The 16,679-nt window shown below is 41.7% G+C and overlaps 1 protein-coding gene across 1 annotated transcript in view; it reads left to right on the top strand.

Moving 5' to 3' along the window:
* STK39 (serine/threonine kinase 39) overlaps positions 1-16,679 on the top strand; it is a 228,834-nt gene that overhangs the window by 169,192 nt on the left and 42,963 nt on the right. Inside the window, exon 16 of the mRNA XM_034642208.1 lies at positions 2,287-2,355. Coding sequence (XP_034498099.1) covers positions 2,287-2,355 — 69 coding nt within the window. The remainder of the gene's footprint in view (positions 1-2,286; positions 2,356-16,679) is intronic.

Raw genomic sequence — 16,679 nt, 5'->3', positions numbered from 1 at the left:
ACCGGGCATGCAAGCGTAGTGTCTGCTGTACGCACATGTAAACGTGTCGTATGGCACAGAGTGTAGAACGCAAACATGGCAGATATTCTCTGTCTTCACTTGAGAGCAGCCCTTTGCATTTATTATGTTGCTATATATTCTGGGAACTAGAGCATATATGATTATATAGGATGATTTAACCCTGTTGACACATTAGGAATGTTAAACTGCTTAAAGAAAAATGTTACCAGTTACCTTCCAGTTTCTGTTCTAAACATTACTGATATATTACAGGCACACAAAGTAACGGGTTAATGGCACACAAACATGGAATGTTTCTCTTTGGGACCAGAAATGGCCAGCATGGCCCTTGTGCAATTTGAATGCGACTCATCCTCCTGGTCTTCAGGAGTCCTGAGAATAACAGGCGATGCTGTAAACTTTAATCATCGGGAATGTCCTTTGCCTTGGCACTGTTCTAGGGCTAGCCGGCAATGTGGATTTGCTTGATTATTCCATTTTCAACTACGTTCTGTGAGCCTAGCTCCTCACTCAGGTGTAAGATCTTATTGATACTTTAGAGGTGGTGGTAACACATCCAGATGCTTTAAGAGATGATTAGTCCATAGGAACGCAATCACTGCCTACTGTGTGCCCTGTGCCTACTAGGTAGACACCTTAGTTCAATACACTTTTTGTAGTGAAGTTTCTGGTGGCATCCAGGAAGATGAGATTATGAGCCCAGAATGTTCCAGTCGACTTCATAAAGCTACAGTGCATGCAGAGTAGAGCCTCTCACCCTAGATTCCATGCTAAGGGATCAGTTTATCCCTGAGAGAATTTTATAAGGTGTATTTTTGTACTTCTAAGAGTAAGGACAAGCCCCAACATAAGCCCACCTTATATGGAATCTCACAGTCGAGAAAGATTCCTTTTTCTTTTCCATTTCCTTCATGTTATTCCATGTCATTCATGATAAAATGGGATGAGTAAAATGATGCAATACCACAATGTCTCTGGATGTACAAAGAATATACAGTGGCTCTCAAATTTTTTATTCGAGATCCTGGAAATGGGGCCACGTATGAAAGGGGCGAAGGAGAGTGCTCTAGAGCGCGACGTGTATTTCCGATGACCCTTGGCTGAGCCGCAGCATCACGGCTACCGCTGATGGAGTAGTTACTATGTGTCAGACACGGGGCTAAGCGCATTAACGGCCACAGATCTGAAAGATAATTTTACCGTCAGCGACACGCTCCCACGAGCGCTGACGCATGAGCATGCACACTCTGAGGGCAGCCTTACGCGTAGCAAACTGCAATTCAGTTGAGATGCGTGGTTGATTCAGCAGCCCTACTTTGAGGTGCTCCCTGGCTTTGGAAGGCGCTCGAGCCAAACCTTCGTCCAGGTTATTACCAGCTGCTGAGCCAGTTTCTTCTTACCCAGCCGTAGTTCTGGACGTTTGTGATAATGTCAGAAGGCTGTGGGGACCATGTCCTCTCCCTTGTAAAAACATAGGGGTTCATAATGGTTCTTTTGAGCACATTGCCATTTATCAGTTTCTCTTTACAAAGTCTTCGAACAGACTTCTCACTTATTACCATGTTCATTCATAACCTTTCAATTAAGTGATTTTGGTTATATTCGCTTGCTACAACCTGTTCAGTCCCATCTTTATGAGATTTCTAACTCCTGTCACTTATCATTGAGAAACTGCATTCTTTTATTCAGCCACATTTTCTAAGAGAATGAATCCGTTGCTATCAAATGATCAATGTCATGTTAAAGGAGTTTCTTAATAGCATAAATTTAAATAGCTCATCTTAATAGTCCAACAAGCTCAAAGGCTGTTTGTACCAAATATAAGGTTGTGTCAAGTGCTGCCTGTTCAACCTTTGCCATAAATTCTGACTCAGTAGCTACTAATGATAGAAAAGGATTGATGATGGCTGGAATTAACCTTGGCAAGAAAGAAAAGCAGTGTCATTGGGACCCATTATGAGCTAACTTACAGAGGTACATTTGAGGATTAAGTCAGGTGGTAGCCAAAGGGCAAATGTTTTTTGGTTCACCAAAAATGAAATGATAATTTCGTATAACCTCTGTTGAATAAATACCAAGATGCAAAGTATATATGGCAAAATATATTTTACATTGCCTCTGATTTTTCCTTCTGATAGAATCTGAATTGTTGAATTAAAACACACGTGGGTGATTTTTGTAAATGAAAGCTATCTTTTACATTGTGCTGGGTTGCTGATTTTTATTTTATGGTTACTAATACATATTCATTTCACATTTGGACAGATACGGCAGATGGCGTATCTCAGGAGCTCTTCTCTGCTGGCTTGGTTGATGGTCATGATGTAGTTATAGGTAAATCATTTTTTAGTATACAGTGTCATTTTGTTGATCTATCAAATGGAAATGCATTTAGAAACAGGTTTTCATAAAGGAATAATTTACTCTGGAGTTTTGAAAATTTCTTGAATTCTTTTAGGTGGAAGAAGTATATATGAGTCATATTTAATTTTCTTTTTTAGAAAACTCAATATAATTCTCTCGCATTTAATAAGAACCTCACTTATTAGAAAAATAGCAAAGAGCCTAGAAGATCCTAAAGTCCACGACGTAGCAAAAATACAATACTATAAATTCCATGCACCAAAGTACAGGAATCTCCGAGGTCCTTTGTCAGAGTTCTCTGTTCTTTGTTTGGGCACAGTTCTAATGAACTTAGATATTAGTTTTCCCAGCCATTCACAAGATTCATCACAAAGTCTTATGGTTGGATGGGACTTAGAGATCGTGCAGGCCAGTTCTTGCATTGTGTGGACAAGGACGTGAATGCCTAAAGGGATTCCGTGTGTTGTCCGGGGCCACACAGCTGGGTTGGGGCGGAGACGCTTCGCTCTGCACACGGGGCTCTAGTTCTACTGCTTTGAGGATGCAGACATAGCTGATGGGGTCGGGGGAGCCTGCTAGACACAGACGTGCTGTCAGGAGCAGGGCATGACTGGCCGCCTCCCCAAAGGCCGCGGGCGGCAGAGAAGCTGTGAGAGGCAGATGCTGTCATCTAAGAAAAAGTGTAGCCTGGTTCCACCTAGGGTGAGGGTGAGAAGCTCCACACTCCTCAGATAATCCTGAGTTTGTGGAGATTTTATTATGTAGTCAGTCCGTCGCTAGGTATTCCTATTGATGACCCTAAGTAATTAAGACTAGTTAATATGTTATTGATGTTATCTATGACATGAACTAATTGTATTGTTAGTAATTATCAGGATAATTAGGGTAATGTGTATCATGATAAAACTTGCTTTAAAAATAATCAAAACTGATGCTTAAATGACATATATATATATGAGTAGGGCATTATGTAATATATAATGTAGGGCATTATAAAATGAATTATTTTAGGGATTATCTGAGGTTTTAGTGGGAGATTAGGATTCTGAGTAAAGAATCCGTATCTAATATGCTATTGATATACAAACCGATATGTCATAATTGTGAAGATACCTTTATAATTAGAAATAATGAAGCTCTTTTTCCTTTTAACTGTGTATGGTATACGTATTGATTTCACAAGGAAGCTCTGACCCCTCTGCCAAGTGTTGCATATTATAAAGCAATAGAGACATGTTTTAAAGAAAAGTGGCGTGCGCGCGCGCGCGCACACACACACACACACACACACACACACACACAGGTGTGTGTGTTTTCTTTGTGTATTCTGTCTCTCACACATTGCTTTATCTTGTGAGATCCCATGGCCAGGTGAATTCTTACCAAAATGTTCAGCCCAAAAGCAAGGGGGAGCTTGAGCAATGAGGGCAGCTCAGCTTTGGTGTCCACCGTAAACTCCATCTCAGAAATCTTTATGTTAACAGTTCCTCGATATACATAGATGCTCTCATTCTCATTAGAAAAAGAGAGCCCACACCTTGTGTTGTACTTGACCTGACAAAATAAGGAGAAAGTTAATGGCTTGATCAAGATGCCTTGTAAGGTGTGTTTTCCTTAGCAAGAACTGTTGGTCCATACACGAAGCAGCCTGAATTAAAAATAAGTAAAGACAATAATGTAAAAAAACCTTCTTTTAAACACCTACTAATTAATGTCCATTATTGGGCAAGAAGTTAAGGATGAAATAGTCTTTTGAGTTGAGTTGATCCTGGCAGGTGGTAGGGAACATGAAGATTAAGAGACAGTCATGGAAAGATACTAGGTCACATCTTTTTGTAAGCATGGGCTTGCTTCATACCTTCAGTCAAATTTAGTGTACTACTATTTTTTTCTTTTTTTTTTTTTGCCCCAGGCTTAGCTGAATCTGAACTAAAGGATTTTTGGTTGTTGAGTTTTTTAAAGGTGGAAATTGGGGCATAATTCCTGTACAGCTTACTGTGTTTTAAATACAATATCAGAAAGCTTCTATTTTTTTCATACTTTAATTACTTATTCTGCCAAAAATTTCTGATTTTGCCTTTGTTCCCTGTCTTGGAGCTGAAGTGTAGGGTGTTGGAATTAGACCAAGCATGCAATTCCTCCTTCTCTGATAGCAGAGAAATGCCTTACAGGGATGTAGACAGCTATGAGTTACAGGGTTTGTGTATTTCATTTGATTATCTCATCAATTCCCTAAGGTAGAAAGGACAGGTTTTTAATCCATATTTAATGGGTGTAAAACAGAGGTGAAGAGAAGTTTCTGGGATGTTGTAACTTGTCATGGTCTTTGAACTTGGCTTTTATGACTCCAAGCTCAGAGCCTAACCCTTCTCCTCTGTGTACAATCAGTTCAGTATCTTCAGCCTTGAAAAGTAGATCCAGATCCTTTTAAATGATGGGTGTTGTGTCTTCTGTGGGGGGGGGGGGGGGGGAANGGGAGCGAATAGCATATTGTTACTTGTTTTTCATCAGTAGTTGATTTATATTTTAATTGCAGACTATTTGATAAACAGATATAAAGTGTGTGATTCTGTCTCCCTGAGCCTGTCCCAGCAGCTCTGTGCTTTCTCCTTTATCCTCTGCTTCCCTCTTTACATTTTTATTTCCCAAATCTTACGGGAAGCCCTCTTTACCCCACCGCCAACTACAGCTATTTCTCCACCCCCTTACAGCTAAACTCCTCAAAAGAATTGCCCCTGACTGTAATCCCTTTTCTCTCTCTGTCTCCTGAACCCACTGCAGTCAGGCCTTTGACCCCCTCTGCTCACCCTGCACCGTTGCAAACCTGCCCCTGAGGAAGGCTCCCACCCGCGCAGGATCTGTCTAAGCAGAGGTGGGCGTGGCTGGAGCAGAGTGAGCTGGAGGCTGGAGGGAGGGTCCCGTCTGTTCCTTGGTTCCTCAACCTGGTTGGTTTGCTCTCAGTCCTCCCCCTACGTGGCACCTCAGCAACGCTGGGCTGAGTTGACCGTGCCTTCCTCCATGAGAGCTTTTTCCGTTTGGTTTTTAAGATTCCATTCTTGGTTCTCGTACCTTATTGGTGTTTCCTTCTCAGTCTTTTTCACGGGTTGTTCCTCATCCCTCTGACCTGTAATACTAACATGCTCAAGGACTCAAGTTGGATTGTGCTCTCTGTTCTGTAGTTAATCACTCACTCCCTTGGTGATCTCCTCTAGTTTCATGGTATGAATGTTTTCCTTTTCTAATTCCCAAAAGTGTATCTCCAGCCCAGACCTCTCCTTTGAATTCCAGACTCCTGTCCAGCTCCCTTTGGGGCATCTTCCCAGGGAAGGCTGGTAGCACCATGGGTTTACTTAACATCAGAATCCAGCCTCTGCTCTTTCCTCCCAGCCTGCCCCTCCCACTTCCCCTGGCCCTGCTCCCTGGGTTGATGTCCTCTCCATTCAGGTGCTCCAGCCAAAAACCTGCCTTGGCCTTGACTCTTTCTCTCCTACCTGACGTCCAGTCTATCCAAACGTACTCAAGATCCGGCCGTTGAATTCCCATCTGGTTTCCCATACTGTTTCAAACCTCTGTCATCTCTCAGTTGAACTACTGTATTCATCTCACTGCTGGTCTGCCTGCTTCTGTCTTTGCCTCCATTTGGCCTGTACCCATCACAGTAGCCAGAGACATGCACGTACACAGTAAGCCAGATGCAAAATGCCACGTGTAGTGTGGTTCCGTTTATATGAAATGACCGGAATATGCAAATCCATGGAGTCAGAAAGTAGATGAGTGATTGCGAGGGCCTGAGGGGGACAGGATAAGGGGAGTGACTGCTAATGGGTACAGGGTTTCTTTTTGGGGTGATGAAGTTGTTCTGGAATTAGAAGTGGTAATGGTTGCACAACCTTGTGACTATACTAAAAACCACTGAATTGTGTACTTTAAAAGGGTGAATTTTATGATGTGTGACTTACATCTCAAAAAAAAAAAAAGCCAGATTACATTAATGCTTTTAATAAAAACTCTTCGAATGGTTTTTCCATCCTAGATCTCAGTGGCTTACAGTCCCTTGCATACTGTATACTGTATATATCTTATATCTGACGTATGACATTTCTCATACGTCATCTCTCACTTCTGCTCTCCCCCTTGCTCATTCCACCCCAGCCATACTGGCTTTTGTCCTTGCTTTTCCTTCTGCCGGGACACTCTTTCCCTAAGTACACTGTCTACCTCCTAGATCTTAAATACTGCCTCTCAAAGGGGCCTTCCTTGACCATCCTATTTAAAATTGCAACCCATCTGCCACCCTCCACCCCCCTTCCTCATTTAATCATTTGACCAAGTCTCTCTGGGAGTAATAGGCTGTCTGTTTCATTTATTTAGTTAACTACATAGGATTTTCCCTGGGGCATAAGTTTCTTAAAGGCCAGGATTTTTATCTGTTTTGCTAACTGCTATGCTCCCACTGTCCCAAACTTTGTACTTCACATAGTTGGCACTCTAGAAACACTTGTTAGAGATCAACAAATACCATTTTTAAATACACAGGTATCTCATTACATTTACTTCAGAAACAAAAGGTTGAGCATAGGATCCTAGTATTTTAAGAATCTTACTTTTGAGAGTGCAGAATTCAAGTAGCATTTTATAAATATGAAATATGTTCAACTTGACAACTGTACAAAAAAAAAAAGTAGCCCATTTCAGCTTAGACTGTTGGCCTCTAGAGGTTTGAATGATTTCTTTGTGTATTTTTCCATCTTCTGTAATAGAAAGCAGCTAACATTTAAATAGATTAAAAATCTTTTTTTCCCCTTTGGAATTTTCTCTTGAATTAGAGTAAATGCTTAGGGCAACATTAAAAAAAAAAAAGAAAAGAAAAAAAAAAAGAAAGAAAAACCCTGAAAGAAGCAATAGTGTATGTTATGGAGCAGTAAATGTTATGACTTTTACTATAATGTAGCAAACATACGTTACAACAAATCTTCAGCACCTAGCTTCAGGGTAATCTGCCTTTAGTGTGGGAACCTTTACAAACCATGGAACGGTGTAGTGACATGGAGTGATTGCTTTTGTGCGAAAGCACAGCGGTGCAGAGATTAAATGCACTGTGTGTATGCTGAAATCATAAACCCACTTCAGTTGTGCTGAAAAGGAGCAGTACCTTAGGCAAGAAACAGAAGACGTTTTTAGGCCTCAAGTCAGTGGAAACTGATAGGACTGGCAAGGCTTCCTGGGAGAGCATTGCTTTAAAAAAATAAGTTAACTTCGTAAGATGGAAAAGTCGGTGATCTGTGTGTATAATTTTGCATGCCTTGCCTGGCTGGGATAGCTGATAAATCAAAATAGACCAGATCTGAGTCCCCGTTTCAGTTGTTTCAAAGAGGGATCCCAAGGATTACTGATAGTGAGGCAGCAGAAAAACTTGTTTCCTTTGCCTTCTAGTTGAAAAACTGCCGATCGGAAGTTTTCTCTGCAATAGCAGCACAGGGGAGGGGGAAAAAACAGAAAACAAAAAACTCCAGCTCATGTACAAAAGACAAGAAAAGTTCTGAATTTTGTTGAGGCCTTGTGATACGTGATATCTTTGAGTCTCCTTTGAACGAGTGTTAGAACCTCAGCAGTAGAAGGAACACCGATGGGTGTGCGAAGCTAGCCAGTGGTCCGTCCTGCTCAGCAGCTCCTACGAAAGTCCGATCCAGGGGCCTGCGTTCCACCGTGAGTGAACGCTGGGCAAGGTAGCTGCCTTCTGGAAAAATGCCTGCTGACTGTTCTTTGCCGGGTTTTTATACCACCATTTCCTGGCTTTTAGCTCTCTGTGTGTGTGTGTGTGTGTGTGTGTGTGTGTGTACACACACACACACACATATACATATGCATATATAATTTTTTTCCCTTTAAGTGGAGTATGGAACCAGCTGTTGGAATTTCTGTTTCCTGAGAAGGGAGCTGTCTTCCTGCATTCATTTGTACAATTTCCTGTGGTGGAGTTGGAGCCTAGCTGACTTCGTTATTACTGCACTGGAAGCTGCTATTTAGCTATATAGATTCTCAGAGCTCTCTCAGCAGACTTGTGGACATACTGTTTATGGCCCTGGAGTGCTCTTTTCTTGCACACGAGAATCCTGTTCACAACCTGTCTGCCCTTCAAGATACACCATAAATGCCATCTCCATGAAGGGTCTCTGCTGCTTGCCTCCTCCCTAACAGATTCGGGAGGACAGCTTTTCCTTGTGAACGCCGGAGACCTGTACTTTACCACGTTTAGGGACATGGGGCTTTCTTCCTGCTGTACTTCCTGGTACCTGCTTTCTCTTTGTCTGGAGGTTAAAAGTGCGTTTACGGCAAGGCGTGTTTTCTGTTTTATCGCATCTGTGCCATTCTTGCCACATGTAGGCACTTAGGAAATACTCCTATGGATACGTGAATACACTTAATTCCATTTGGCAGACTTAATGCTGGAATAGTCCCTGGATTGATAATTTGAACAATCCAAATATTGTACCTTCTCAAAACTGAAGAGTAATTCACCATAACTGATGTTTTCCTATTTCTCTGCCCTTCACCTTTTCTCTTTCATAAGAATTGACTTTCCATTTAACTTTTGGGAAAGAAATACAGTTGGTCTAGAAGGCCTTTTTTCTTCTTGTACTTGTTGAAGCCGCAGTGTTTGTCTCAAAGCACGCACCCTGAGATGTCCGTATCACTCTTATCTTCGGTGCTTATGAAAAATGCACACTTCTTGGTTCCAGTCTAGAGCCACGGAATCTGGAATCTTGGGCTTCTGAGTGTAGAAATTTGCATTTCCTAGTTAGAAATTTGCTAACAAGCATGCCAGGTAATTGCTATCCGCAGTAGGATCTCATGGCTGCTGCTTTGGTTTCTGCTTGTAGTAACCTTGGAAGACTTTTAGCTTATTGCATCATCTGTGTCTTTTTCAATCTCACTGGTCTCTGTTGCTTTCTATTTGATTCTCTTCTCCTTTTTAAGAGTCTGTTTTAAAACTGTGCCAGTTAACTTTTTTAAATTGAGTGTTTTATAAATGGCATAGATGTGTGGAGATACCTCATTGGTATAAATTTTTACCATCATGAATCAGTACAGTTTTTATTAAACTACGGCCGTTCAAGGATGCCGTCGGTCCTCCTGGTGGCCTTCAGCTTCTGCACTTCTGGATCATGGCAAGGTATCTTTAGGCTCCAAAGTGTGCAAGCAGAACCTCTGCTTGTCCGTGAGCAGATAGTTGGGTGTGTGAGGTGCTTTGTTCCCCAGCTATAGTGGGGGATAGTACCGTCTGCTGAGTGAGCTGGGATTTCTTGAGCAGCAGGGTGCTTTTACAGCAAAAGTCTGGGGAAAGCGTGAACATATTCTCTTACACTCAGTTCAGTGATGATGCTGTGATGTTTACTGATGTTGAAATTCAGTAAAGGAAAACTTCCATTAAAAAATATTGTCTCTATTATACAACTGAACTATGATTTTAAAGTAGTGACAGATAATAAAAAAGAAGAAAACTCCTTAAGCCCTTTCTGGGTTTTCAACAGGCTTGGGGTTGGTTGAATGATGTCAATAAATACAGTTGAGTGATTCCTGATTAAAAGTTGTCTGTATGTTAAGTTTAACAGTCTAGGGAATTAAGGACTGTAAGTGGCTTGGGAGAACTATACTGATTGCTTTCCTTATATATATTTACCAGAAATAAATGTTGAGTGGTTTAATATGGCACAGGGCTACCATTTTCAGGAACACACCACACTACAAATTTGATTGTAGCTCACTGCTCCTGGTTTCCCAACCATCTTTTTTTTTTCCTTTAAAAAAATCTTTATTGTAGTATCATTCCCAATATAGGAACAGTTCTTTTAACATGAAAAATTAGTATACAGAAATTACTTTAAAATATTTACAAGTCTTGGGGCGCCTGGGTGGCATGGCGGTTAAGCGTCTGCCTTCGGCTCAGGGCGTGATCCCAGCGTTATGGGATCGAGCCCCATATCAGGCTCCACCACTATGAGCCTGCTTCATTCTCTCCCACTCCCCCTGCTTGTGTTCCCTCTCTTGCTGGCTGTCTCTATCTCTGTCGCATAAATAAATAAAATCTTTAAAAAAAAATATTTACAAGTCTTAAACGGGTCTATCGAATATAAAAGTATGATGCTTTCAGATGAATGACTACCATTTCTAGCTGAATTAAAATACTCAGAAATGAGCAGTTTGGAAAGGGCTGTTTGCTCTAGCAGTGCTGGAAACAGGTCTGTATGAATGTGCAGGGCACATATACACTTTTGACATTAATTTAGTCACAGACCTAAGTTAATGTATTTTTAAGTTTGATTGCACCAGAAAGACAGACTGAAGTAAAATATAATTCTTACTTTAACAGTATAATCTTTATAGTCTGGTGACTATACCCCTCCCCCCTAAAATTCAGGGAATTAAACAGAAGAAACATTTTCTTAGGAAACCAAGTCAGAAAATAAAATGAGCTGCCCAATGAATGATGAAATTCATTGTCAGCTCCATCCACCCCCTCTGCTTACTTATCTGCAAATTCTAATGGGAAGTGATGGGCATTCCAGAGATAAGGGTTGGCCAGACTTATTGTTTACAAAGATGTTCTGATTTAGGATGGAGGGGGCAATTTGAAATGACCTTTCAGGGGTACCTGGGTGGCTCAGCCGGTTGAACGTCTGCCTTGGGCTAAGATCATGATCCCAGGGTCCTGGGATTGAGCCCCGAGTTGGCCTCTCTGCTCAGCAGGGAGTCTGCTTCTCCCTCTGCACCCCCACCATGCTTGCACTCTCTGTCTCTTTCTCTCTCTGAAATAAATTTTTTAAAAATCTTTAAAAAAAATTACCTTTCAAAGTATGGGCAAATGTTATTTCCAGGAACTTCTAGAAAAGCATAAAGTAACACCTGTAATTTCCCCAAAGGTATTCTCGTTTCTGTATTACATGATTATGAATTAGTGCAGCAGTAAACCACACTGTAAGCCCTAATTTTCTAATTAACTGTGTCACTTTTTATTTGGTTAGGAGTTGTGGATCCTTTTTAAAACCGCTGATACAGATACTCCAGTTAAGATCTCTACTTAATTTCACTTAAATGAAACGAGAGCTTGCAAGTGGATTAGTCTTAGATATTCACTAAGTTAGCAGAGTTTTGCTTTCTTCAATTCCTTTAAATTGTCCTGCTTTAATTTATGTTAATCTGTATTTTAACTCTAGAATCCAATATGCCTGAGGATTACGTTCAATCCAGCCAAACTTTCTGACTGTAGAATTACAATAAATTCCCAAATAACCAGTCCTTACTTGTAGTGAGAATATCTTTCTGGTGAAAGTAAAATAGGCTTATTCTGCAGGAAACCTAGTCTTTCTAGTATTTTTTCTACCAGGTGTGTGGAATTTAAATTAAATGGCTTTTTTCCTAACAGTCTGCCCTCTTAGATTGATCTGTCTATAGCCAGAGTGAGTGAGTGAGTGAGTGAGTGTGTGTGTGTGTTTACCCACTTCAGAAATCTCTGGGCCCACATGAATTTTAATGATTCCATCAATAGTACAGTATTGTAGATACTTGAACATGCCCAGTTGTGCTTGTTAATAGATTGACAGGCAAATCTCCTAATCCCAAACCAAATCTCTATTTTTTTTCACTCTGCTAATTGAGATGAAAGAGAAGATACTGCCTCCTAATTTCTTATATAACAGAAAATAGAACTTGTTTACCCAATCAAAAAAAGTTTTAAAGCCAAGAAAGAAAATTAGGTCAACGTTTTTGACGCAATGTGTGTTTCTCATCACTATTTTCAGCTTCGTGTCTAATTATAATCTTAAGTTTGATCCTGTAGCTTGCATTTGCTTACCATTTTTTAAAAACAAAGAAGACCTTCTTTCCAAACCCAAGAAAACCTAATTTTTCTTCTTGCACTCCTTACATTGAGTATCCAAAAGGTATGTAGGAATGTTTTCACCCTAGATTCATTTTAAGATCAGGAGAGGCCTTGACTTGTCACATTTACACTTTTCCCATTGACATTTGTGCCCGATTATGTTCCTGAGCTAATATTCGTCAGAAGTAGCCACTGTACTGTGGAAGCCGTGGCAAGCATTCCATAAGTGCAGGTTTTCCTGGAGGATTTCATGTCTGCTGAGACATAGAAACATCAAGTAGGAATTTGTAGTGAGGAAAGCATTTGAATAACCCTGGGTGCAAACTCACGGCCTGTCTCTACAGCCCTTCTGGCCCAGGTACACTGTGGCAGACCACGAAGAAGGAGCTGCCCATTAGACTGAGGAGTAAGATTCCTTTTTTGGCCTAACTTTTTAATAACAAAATGCCTTAATCTTCACCCTTAGGAAACCTGGTCAGCCTTAAGAGGTTTGTTACTTGAAATGAGAACATCCCATTCAAGGTATCTTTTCAGTAATAGACCCCCAGGAGGACTAATTTATAACAGATTTTGAGACTTCTTACCCGATAGTGATTGTTAGCTGGGTCTTTAGAAACTCAATATGTTCATGACTGTCTTCCCTGGATGAATGGATCTGGGGTCAGAATTTTGCCAGCTCTCTTCACTTTTTCATCTGCCTGCAATATGCAAGGTCAGAAGGACGAGAGAGGGCTTCCAAATTGCTTAGGCTCTAACCTTGCTTTCCTCCTCCAGCACCTATCAATTTCTCGCATAGTTTTCTTCATGCTTTGCTTCTCATTCTTGTAGGTGTCACTGGAACTGAGTGGTGAGTTGAGAATGGCATGCACTGGCAATTTAACATCTCATAGAGAAGTAGAATACAGATTAGAGGACATGATTTGGACAGCACTATATTTGGGAAACATAAAAATGTTATAGATTGTTTCTGATTAATGGGCTTCTCAGCCCCTGACATGGTAGGCTTGCTGGAGCTCTCAGGATTTCTTTTTAAAGAAGTTGGCTTTGTTACTTAGTGCTCATGAAAATTGTTATCAGGTAAGGAATGAGTATGAGACATTTTTTGATATTTTTTTAGGATGGATTTTTTTTAATGTCAAAAACACAGAACTTTATACTTAAAATAACTCTGAGCCGTGCTTTCTATAGTTAATTAGCAATAATTAAATATAACAGCTCAGGCTTCTTGGCATAATCTGAAATATCCATGTACTTCAGATGTCTGCAGACTGAAGAGTTGTTAGCCGATAACAGATATTCCCCTGGGATATTACCAGGAGTCCCCAAAGGGCTGTGTCCCAGGGGTCCTTAAATCACTTTGTCAGTGATGGTTACCATGTAGTGAGCTCACTGGCTTCCCCTTGTTCCCCGCCCAAGAGGCTGACGAGTCCTTGCTGGGATCACTAGCCAGCGTAGGGACCCAGTGCCCGCAACAGAGGTGCTGCTTTCTCAAGGTCCTAGGGTGCTTCATATTATTGGGCCAGAGGTGCACCTGCTTCCATGCAAAAGTGGGGACAAGGGCCTCCTGCCACACTTTGTCGTCCAGGTCTGGAAGCTGCCCTATTCCGTTCATTCAAGAAGTAGAGCCTCCAGGTAAACAAAACAGAGTTCTTGTCTCCTTGAAGCTCCTGGGCTAATAGGAGAGGAAGACACAGGTGTAAGTAAAATTACAAATTGCGAGAAGTGCTCTTTTGTGCTCTGTGGAAAGTAATAAACAGGGGTCCTCATTTAGATTCAAGAGCAGACTAAGCCCCTCTGAGGAAGAAACATGTGAGTGACGTCTTCAATTCAGCCTGGCCACGGAGGGCAGAGAGCCACGGCTTATGCAGAGATAATGAACTTGGTACAAGATGACCATTGTGACCAGATCAGGCGGATGAGGAGAGGGTGACATGAAATAAGGCCAAGCAGGAGGCAGGGGCCAGATAGTGTGAGATCTTGTAAATAGCCGTTCACCAAATGCCTTGTTAAAACCAATTCCTAGCCGTTCCCCTGGCATCGAGTCACTGTGTAGATAAAGTATAAAACTTGGCACCTTCCCTCCCTTTTTCCTATCAGAGAGGGCAAATAAATGCATTCCTCTAGCCTCACTCATTCTGCAGGGAGTCTATTATACATAGTTTACAGGGGCTCAGATCCCTTTGCTGCCTGGACTTGATTCCCATTTAACCGTGGTATGTGGACCCAGGAGGACAGGACAGGAGCTCTGGAGCACTTGAGAAATAAAGGCTCAAATGATGTTTCAACTTTCTGTGTTCATTTAAGTTTGAGGGCACTGAAAAGTGACTTGTAACTTAATGTTTGGGGACCAGGAGAACTTCAGAGATGCCTTCCAATAATTGTGAATCCAATTATTCTATCAAAGGGAAATTAGAAGTTCTAGAAAAGGAAAAAACTTGGGCGTTAATTGCAGATATTTGCCTTCCTGTATATTCCCATGGAGAATATTGCCTGAATATTCATAATATTGCCTGAATCTCACACAAATTATGATGTGGGCTAAGGTAGCTTTATATATACAGTAGAACTATTATCATTAGAGTAGAGTACAGAAGACATAAAATATTCATGTTCTTTGGGTTAAAGCAAACTTGCCATTTCAAGTCCATTAATTGCAGTTGAATTTAGTGAATTTTCTTTCAGGGACTAATACTCTAATTACCTAAATTAAAGTAGGCATTCCAGTTAGCCTTACGTCCAGAATGCAGACGTGGTAAAATAAACTCTTATTTAGCTGACCTTTATCTCGGTGAACTGGATGTGGAGCTGAGACCATGTTTCCTCACAGTGTGATTTCTAGAGTGTTTATAAACTGGTAAAGCTGTCTGATTGTGCTGGTCATTCCTGTTTTTACCCTCTCTTTATGGGCTTTATTCTCTATGCAGTACTTTCTAGTAAAGAAAAAAGCTTTCCAAATTTCTGGAGTAGGGGAGTAGAGACAATAAAAACACTGAATGGCATAGAAATCACTACACAGAACTCTGTCCAGGCTCCATTATTATACAGGCTCCATGAACTGACATCTCCAGTAATTATTTAAATAACTGATTGCAGATTGATTGGTTATTGTCTCTGCAGAGGCCTCATGGCTTTCCACATTGTTTACTGATATTTATGATTTAACAAATCAAACACCCCATCTTATTTCTTAGTCTCTCACCCTGTGACACACGCAGAGACTGTGTGATGTAGGCAGAGGGCACCAGCTCTCAACTTAGATGCAGATTCAGATCCCAGCTCTGTCGGTGGATGGATGTGACTTAGGGAAGTTTCTTCATCTCTCTAGCCTCAATTTCTTCTTCCCCACGGAGGGACTCACTTAACCCAAGGGGCTGTTAGGAGTCTTAATTTGATTACATGGAAAAGTTAGTGTGCTAGCAGGCAAATGGTGGTTCTTTCCTCTTTCTCTTTTGGACTCCATTCTTCTGGCCCCCTGTCCACTAGAAGACTTCTTCAGTGAGATGCCAGCTGGAGGATGTAAGGCAGCCCTGTGCATTCCCTGACTCTGCTCCTTGGCAGGGAGTGGAGGTAGACACTCCACGTGGGGAAGAATGACAGCAGCACTTCAGTCTCCTTAGAGTCTGCGATTGTCCGAATGTACTTCTGCCTCGGAACCAGCAGTGGGAGTTGTCGCTCTGGCCCAAGCAGAGTGGGACAGGGTGTCGGGGCAACACCATGCAAACCAACACTCAGGGAGAGGCAACTGGATAATTGGTCCCACCGAAAAGTTTACTTGTGGTCAGCCTGGGATGACTCTAGGGACACCTTCTGTAGTTTCTGCCTGTTTCCCTGTGATTGAAGTTGCTCTGTCCTCCTGCTGGGGAGGACATCACACACGCGTGTCTTGCTCAACCCGGAAGAAGGGTCAGGAGAGAAATGTGAATCCCCCTGTCCCTGGGAGGCCTGCCTTTTGAGCTCTGCTTCCATAGGCTACGATCAAGCTCTTTCTCTCTGTGCCTTTGAGTTCCAGTTCCTTCCCCAAAGTCCTACCTCTTTCTCTGATACTTGGCAACAGGAGCGCCCATCAGCCAGGGGGAGTTTATGTCCCTATCCCAAGGAAGCTCATGCTTCTTTTCCCAAGGGATTGGAGCCATGCTCCTTGGCCTTGATGGGACAACTCAGAAAACATTGCAGTAAGCCTAATATTTCTACAAAGGGATGGCTGACCTCTTGAACTTGACCCACTGAATTCAGTAACGCTCTCAGTTCCCTCGCTAAAATGCACTGGTGAGACCCCACACATCATCTGCTTGCCACCAGGAGATAGAGACAATACTCTAGGATTCCCTCCTCCCTGGCTCCATGTCTGCTCCCACCATGTAAATTCTGTGTTAACAAGAGTCTTAAACTTGTTTTCATAGGTTTTCTTATTATT

Source organism: Ailuropoda melanoleuca, chromosome 2, assembly GCF_002007445.2.
Source record: "Ailuropoda melanoleuca isolate Jingjing chromosome 2, ASM200744v2, whole genome shotgun sequence".
Lineage (NCBI taxonomy): Eukaryota > Metazoa > Chordata > Mammalia > Carnivora > Ursidae > Ailuropoda > Ailuropoda melanoleuca.
Note: the sequence above shows the minus strand (reverse complement) of the source record. Positions and strands in the feature narration are given on the sequence as shown.